This window comes from Cyprinodon tularosa, unplaced genomic scaffold (genome assembly GCF_016077235.1).
Source record: "Cyprinodon tularosa strain WSP-4 unplaced genomic scaffold, ASM1607723v1 ctg146, whole genome shotgun sequence".
NCBI lineage: Eukaryota > Metazoa > Chordata > Actinopteri > Cyprinodontiformes > Cyprinodontidae > Cyprinodon > Cyprinodon tularosa.
Window position 1 is genome coordinate 638,832 of NW_024038287.1, and position 8,296 is coordinate 647,127.

General features: G+C 35.7%; 1 protein-coding gene across 1 annotated transcript; it reads left to right on the forward strand.

The window, feature by feature from the left end:
- Nucleotides 1-638: 638 nt before the first annotated feature.
- Nucleotides 639-6,659, forward strand: psmb3 (proteasome 20S subunit beta 3). The gene is made up of 6 exons (XM_038278971.1): nucleotides 639-798; nucleotides 1,593-1,777; nucleotides 1,945-2,052; nucleotides 2,898-3,075; nucleotides 3,592-3,686; nucleotides 6,490-6,659. Exons 1-6 carry the CDS (start codon nucleotides 796-798, stop codon nucleotides 6,536-6,538), a joined length of 618 nt encoding a protein of 205 aa, XP_038134899.1. The 5' UTR covers nucleotides 639-795; the 3' UTR covers nucleotides 6,539-6,659.
- The last annotated feature ends 1,637 nt before the right edge of the window (nucleotides 6,660-8,296 follow it).

Genomic DNA, 8,296 nt, shown 5'->3' on the forward strand with positions numbered 1-8,296 from the left:
ACAGGTGTCTTGCGATTCTTAATGAAGTGAACTCCATCAAGAATCATTGAGCTTGCCTATATTCCTGAATGTATACAAGTTTTATTTATCCTGGTACAGTACATCATTTTCATCTTTCTGGATGCCAAGTGGGAAAAAACTGGCATTGTCACTGACAAGTACTTGCGCTACAACTTATTCTTTGGAGGTAGACTAAAATTTGCAGCTGACAAAGACAAAAATAATTCAACCTAATTGGAGAAAGACTGAGGTGGGATGTATTAATGATTGTTTTGGTGATAACAAATATATTTAAGCAAAAATTATTATTTTAAACCTAAGAACACTAAACCCACGTGTCAAGCAGGGTGGTGGAAGCATCATGCTTAGGGTGGTTCCTATGCAGATAAATGTGCTTCTGTCACTGCTGTTGCTTTAAAACATTTTCAAAAAAGAATATTTTCTTAGTATTTTACAGTGTGTTATTATTATTATTATTACTATTATCAGTAAAAATCTGCATCAATTAACATAATCTCATATTCGCTTTAACACACCTCTACCAAACTATACCGGCAGCAGCTGATACTTTATTGGCTCCTATCATCCAATGATATCAGACGCTCATAACGGAACACGAGAACATCCAATCACGTTAACCCAGCGCGGTGACGTTGAGAGCGCCGTTCGTGCGTTCTCTGTGTTTCTAAATCGTGTAGTCATTCCCATTCTTGGCAGTTAACAATCACTTTCGACTAACAAAGAAAGAGTTTACAAGTTTCTAACAACTAACAAAGAAAAAACAACGGCTTCAAAATGGTAAGAGAGTAACGTTTTGCGCTACGCACGGGCTTAAAGCTCAAAATAATGTGAAATAACTACTACAACTGCTTAGCTAAGCTAATAGCATTAGCATACTTTTTGGGTTTCAGTTTTATGGCTGAAAGATTAAAATACACTTATTACTTGGATGCCTCCCTTTAAAGCACAGTTTAATGTACCCGTATGCTTTATGATATATTACAAAACACTGTTCAGCACTAGAAATTGTATATAAACTGTAAGCTAAACCGATTAACGTTAGCTGTGCTAACGTTTTCTTCATATAAACTCTACATATGCATTTTGGTTTCCTTGATTTATTTTCAGCCCTTCATTAAATAAATAAATAAAAAAATTGTCTTGTAACTGACAACAAGGATTACATGTGTGGTTTAAAAATATAAGGCAAGGCTTTTAAATGCAGTCTGTAAGTCGAATAAAACGTTTAGCTCATGACAAACATTACATCAAGGTTTTAGTTATAATCAGTTGCACTTTTAACCAGTTTAGAAAATCTGCCCCAATGTTTAGTTTTGTGTAGCAACATGATGGGGGGGAATAGATCACAGATCTTAGGATGACGTTTGAAGGACTTCAAGCCTTTTTAACTGTACAACTGAGAACTTGTTTTTTTTTTTTTTTCTAAAATCAATAATTTATTCAGGGATATGACGGTATCCTAATATTTTCTTACAATGATAATAAAACATAAGTCAGAATGAGTTAGAATTTGATGAGAGAATATGTTTGTTTATTAAATCTGCACTAACTGACTCCCTCTTTTGATCCAGTCTATAATGAACTATAACGGCGGGGCTGTCATGGCCATGCGAGGGAAGAACTGTGTGGCCATAGCTGCAGATCGGAGGTATGGCATTCAGGCCCAGATGGTCACCACAGACTTCCAGAAGGTCTTCCCCATGGGAGACAGACTCTACATCGGGCTGGCTGGACTGGCTACTGATGTTCAGACAGTGTGAGTGTGCTTTGCCTTAGTATTCTTCCCCATTTTCCCCACAACATTTAGTGAAACACAATTGTAGTGAAAGTCTCTTCCACAGAAAGAAAGAAAAAAAAACAAAAAAACTATAGACTTAGACACTATTGAGTGATGGGACCTGGTTTTCTGTACATTGTGTTTAGGGCACAGAGACTTAAATTCAGACTGAACCTGTATGAGCTGAAGGAAGGTCGTCAGATCAAGCCCAAAACCTTCATGAGCATGGTGTCCAACCTACTGTATGAAAGGAGGTGAGTAACTTCAGACGGCTGAGGGCTACTTGCTGTGTAAAAGTCTATTTCCATGCCCTAGATATGTGCTTTATTTATTACAGACAATTTGGTTAAATGTGATGTAATCCAGGGTGTCACAGGTAACCCTTTTAGTTCTTTCACAGGGTTTGGTTAAATTCAGATTTAGAATTTTTACAGGATAATTATGGGGAAAAATGTTCTGTTCCTTATTTCACTGAACTAAAGATTTATCTATTAAACTATGTATATGTCCATCTGTCAATCCTTTAAGTATTCTACTTGTCCATTCACATTCAAAACAAGTTTATTCTCAAAGCACTTTATAAGACAAAAGTGTCTAATTCTGATCCAGAATTTTTAAACATCCCAGTTTGATCCTGATTATGCTGCAGTATTATCAAATTTAGGTTATGATACCAACTGGTAAAAGCATAATTGTCTATGGTATCCCTGCTGAATGAACTGAGCTGTTATTCTGCAGCAATCCCTCTTACAGAGTGAGCAGTTGGTAAGTTGAGTAGAAAGGCTCAATTATTACAGGGCAGAAACCTCCAGTATAACGCTCTGAATCCAGTATAAATTCAGTGATAGTGATTACAAAGGATGGGATGAGGAAGAAAGAAAAAAATCTCTCTGTGTTGCTCAGGTTTTTATATTAAAAACTGATCACTGTTTATTTTAATAAATGAAAATGAGCAGTTTAATTTCAACTTTTATAGTAAACTGAAATTAACTAAGCAACATCAGGCTGGAGAACTCGTAAACTTGTAAATTTTCTGGTCTCTAGATGAACCACGTGGTTGTAGATCATCTCTTTGTTTTTGTCTTGCGTTTTGCATCAGGTTTGGACCGTACTACATTGAGCCAGTGATTGCAGGACTTGACCCCAAAACCTTTGAACCATTCATCTGCTCCCTGGATCTGATTGGCTGCCCTATGGTAACAGAGGACTTTGTAGTGAGCGGGACCTGCTCGGAGCAGATGTACGGCATGTGCGAATCTTTGTGGGAGCCTGACATGGTCAGTATTCACTGTGGGCCCGTTCATAATTGTACATGTTATGTAAATGGATTCTGTCAGCATTCTTTTAGATCTGAAGAAACTTGAAATGTGTCAAATAATTCTAATTTTGTTCAAATTATCGGCTTTCATGTTGCTAGAATGGCTAAAAGATCATCTTTAATCCTGCAACTGCTTCCTATTTTTCTGGACTTTTCCGTCTGAAGACTAAACTTTCTGAATGTCTTTGTGTAGAATTCGCTCTAGAAATGTCTCCAGCCGTGGATGGACATTTTTACATTTCATTTTTTTATCTGAAACTTTTCAAACCATCTATGAAATACATCTGTGTTTAAATAGAACGATCAGCTGCCTTCTAACATAGACACATTCATGTGGTTGGGTTTAGTTCCAGCTTTCAAAATAAACAATTATGACCAACAACACAGATGATCAAGATTTACATAAGAAATATGAGAGCTGTTCACAGTTTATCATCCACTAGAATGGTGATTAGAAATGTTTTTGTCCCTGCAGGAACCAGAGGACCTCTTTGAGACTATCTCCCAAGCGATGCTGAATGCAGTTGATCGGGATGCTGTGTCTGGTATGGGAGTCGTCGTACACGTCATGTAAGTGCAATATCTACCACCAGATCACATCTCGCATATCTAAATGGCCTACAGACGTGTCTTTCATTTTTTACAGCCATAAATCCTTTTAAAATTGCCTGATAAATGTTTTTTTATTTTTATTTATTTATTTTTGCATAACTATAAAAACAAATTCTATTCCTCCCAAAATAATGAGGAAGATCTAATGGCGTTCTACACATGCATACCAATGAAAGGCATGCTGTTGTTTGGATATTTATGAACCATGGGGACTAAAAATAATAAATTTTCAATTCTTTTTTTAATTTTTTTTTTCTGATTCATATCCCTACATACATTTTATTAGACACATAACCCATACCATTTATTAAATTGAAGGGATGACTGCAAACTGAGTTTTAAAACCAAACTGACTTTTTGTGATTTCTGTGTCTAATTTTTAATACATAGAAAAAGGAAAACTTTAATTTTATAAAGCTGTGCAGAGATTCCAGAACACTGGACTTGATGTAAATACATGATTTTTAAACCCATAAATAAAGGACTGGTGGTGGTTATACAGACATGGGTAATAAAAAATCTAAACAAATTCTCAGCTGAACTGAAAAATTCAAAAACAAAAAAAGGGGAAAGAACCAGGAACCTAGAGGGAGTTGGTTAATTGGAACAAACATTGCTGTGAAGCAGTTCTCTGGAATACATAAATGCTTATGGATTAAGGGAAACACTACATCTTACCCGCTCAGTTTCTACTGCAGATTGTATGATAAAGACGCTGCAGTTCCAGAGAAGTGGATGATTTCTAAAACATTATTTTATAGCTTTCTGTAGATAGAGATAAGTGGTTTAGATCTGTGGCTGCAATGCGGCAGAAAAGGTTTGAATCCTGGGGTCAATTTCATGAAGCAGGTGTAACAAAATACAGATTCAAATCCGCAAATCAAAATTGATCTAGCCAAAAGTCAGGAACTGTGTTCTGTTTGACAACGGCTGCTATCAATTAGCTCAATCAATTTTAACTAGGTCCACTCAGAGTCACACGCATGCGCAACAAGTATGAAAAGCCATTATCAATGGAGCACTGATTCAACGATTCACAATGACAACAGGCAACAGGAGGTGCCTATTTCACCCCACTGGAACAGGAGATTTTAATGTAGAAATGCTAAATATAAAAAAGGAGAATGTGTTTAAAAGACATAGAAACAGCACTCCAGCTGCAAAGGAGAGAGGAAGGTTGCAAAGGTGTAGATTGTTGCTCGAGTTAATGCGTATGTTTATATGAAATGGTCCATGGCAGACCGTTTTAACATTTATTAAAGGCACTCCTCTCTGTTGCTCCATTTGTAGATCACTGAAATAAGATTCTTCCTGATCAAACTCACACTCTTAGACCTAACTGTAACAATATATTTTCTAAAGTGAATTTTTGTAGCAGAAACTGCATTTTTGAAAGTAAAAAAAACAAAATTATACTAGTAAGAATTAAGTTTTATATATCTAGAAATGTTTACACATTTTAAGTGGCCGTTCTCACATCTATCAGCTTGACTGACAGTTTATTTATGATGTCTGAAAAAAAAAATTCATAGTTAAAAATAATACAAATGCTGACCAGGATTATTAAGATGGAGATCTAAAATTTCCAGAAGGTTTATTCCAGATGTGGAGAATATCATTTTGTTTGAAATAGTCATTTAGACAAAGAAAACATGTTGTTTTTCAGATATCAGGAATACGTATTCAGTAAAACTGGTACGTATCAAAACGGCTTGAATTGTAGTAAATCAATGTATCTATTTAGGTGACATTTTCTGGCAGCAGGTTAAAATGAAGTCTAAAAACGTTCTAATATATAGAACCTGTGGATCATCTCAGGGGTCCCTCTTCATGTTGATTCAGTCTTCTTTTACACAGTAAAGCGTCTGTATGCAGACAAATGGCCATTATAAGCAGCGATCAGGCCCATACAATGGCTTCAGATTGTGCCAGTAGGCTCATTAGGGTTGTCGTCGAGTTAATCCTTATCCTAAAGTTATTTATTTTCCTCCAAGGAATTCATGTACCAATTTATGTGTAATCTCAAAATAATATCAGCAGTTCTTCATGTACAGTAAATATAACTAAATAAAATGATCGGCATCTTGCTCGAATTAAACAAACATAAAAACACGTAATCTCATAGCATGTCAACTGAGTTGTAGAATCCTCTCCCTATAAATATTAATTTATCTGTGAAAAAATGCTGATCATTTTTTGATAAGATCCTCTTCTGACGTACATGCAATGTTTGTTTAAAACCTAATGTGTCCAACGGACCGAGGGAAGGATATATATTTTTTATGCACAAAAGACAGCAGCAGAGACAGAGGAAACTGCTACCTAAATCTAACCTTCTACTGACCAGGTTAGTTCTGGGGAGACTGTTACTACGCTGACTGAACCAGAGGTTGAGGAAACTCTTTGTGAACCAGAAAAGTCAGTTTCCCTGTTTTCAGGTTTAGACAACTGAGTTTTCGTTAAACCTGCCTTGTGAAACGGAGCCCTGGTTGTCAGGAAGGACATTCAGCATTAAAGCTCTGCTGAGTCTGTGAGCAAGTACTAATGACTCACTGTGGCAGCCCCTGAATATTTGAGGAGCTAATAATAAAAAATAAAAAAAACTTTTATATAGAGAAAACAAAGGTGCTTTTTTATTTTTTCCACGATTAAGTTTACAATACCATTAATTACTGCTATGACAGCAAATAGTTTGGTGAAAATGGGAAACAGCAGATCTGATGATTTAATGTTTTGTTTCTGTGTTCTTAATCTTTCACAGAGAGAAAGACAAGATCACCACACGAACCCTGAAAGCCAGGATGGATTAGAGCTTGTTTCTCGCTGCACTTCCTCCATGCAGTTGTTTTGTATAAAACTGATTCAAACACACCTGTTTTGTTTTCTTACTGATGCTGTCCAATAAATAAAAAAATGGGTTTAAACAATCAACATTTGTCATGTGCTCATGCCGTGTCCACTGTGGTCTTGAAGGGGGTTGCTGTTATCCAGAGGATTTTGTTCCACCCCATTCTCTGTACAGCGAACAGAAGAATGCATCAATGCAATTAGTTATTTAGACATCTGCTTATGTGTTGTAGGTAATATCCCAAAAAGGTCAATAGGTTGCTCTACCAATGACTTTTTTTTTTTTGCAGGATAACTTGTTATAGATGGAATGTTTAACAGAAGCATCACTTAACATTATTTCCTGATGCATTGCAATACATCAAGAAAATAACTTCTTTAAACCAATGCATCAAATGTACTTTAGTAACGTATTATGTTAAATAGTAAAACTGCTTTTTAAATGGAATATTTTAACCTGCATGATTAAGTAAATATTAGCTTGCACATCCTGAACTTAATGATCTAATTGAACTAAAAATGGAGGATCTCTTTTCATCAGTGATCATAGGGATTATAAGTGCTGGATTAAGTTAATTTGATCAATCAAATTGGGATTATTCTTTTTAATCTACACAGGACCATTTGTTTAAATACTGTACCTTCCAACAGGCAGCTTTTCAGCACAAACCTGGATTTTAAACAGTTCAGAAATGTCTAATATATTTAGACAGCAAAGTGTTCTTCATTTAGGAAACCTCACCTCAACCACAAACTGGCTTAAATTGGAGGAACATAGTCACCATGACCTGGATGACAGAATTTTCACACTTACCCTTCCATTTATTCTAGCTGGTTTTTTAGGATTTTCCTCCAGAATGTGTTTATCCATGTTGGAAGCTGTGAGGCTGATTTTATTAATAGGTTCTAATCCATGCAGACATCTTAAGAATTTATATTTCACCCATTTATGACTAGCTTAAATAACCAGTCTCCTCCCTTTACGCAGACAAGATCAGGTGGTTAAAACTTTGACACATTTGGTCGGTCCAACTTGATGGATCCAAAACCAGAGGTCAGTAGAGTATCCAAGAACGGTATTTTAGAGTAGCACTACTTCATCGTGCCTTCTTGGTTAAAAAAAAAAAAAAAAAAAGACTACTCAAGTACTGAGTATCTGATCTACTTATAACCCATTACAACAGCTGATTTTATATTTTTTGAGACATCTTATTAATAGTTACAGCATGTTAGAATTGATTAAAGTAACTTTTTACTGTAATTTCCCTCAAATTCCATGAAATATTTTTTTTAACCAAATAGCTTTGTAAAACATGCTTGTATTCATTAAGCAAAGTTATAATGAAGTAGCCAGAAAGTTTACACAAGAGTAGTGATACTTTATTTTACTCAAAAGTAAAAACTACAACACTGTAAAACTACTCCTAAAAATACATTTGAAAAAAAAAAAGCTCCTCAAGTAAATTTAACCATTTACTACCCACCTCTGCCCAAAACAGGCCCCAACCCATTGAACACAGAGGGAGTGTGTTTAAAGGCAGGGCCTGAGCTTGAAAAGGATTTCTAATGAACTCTACTAAATCTGCCAAATAAAGTGGTCAGAGGAAAAGCAGGACAATGTTAACACCAGCAAAGAGGGAACAACGGATCTAAATTAATCTGTGTTTATTCAAGTCTTTCTAATGGGTGCAGGTAAAATTCAGAAAGGCATTGTGCAAATG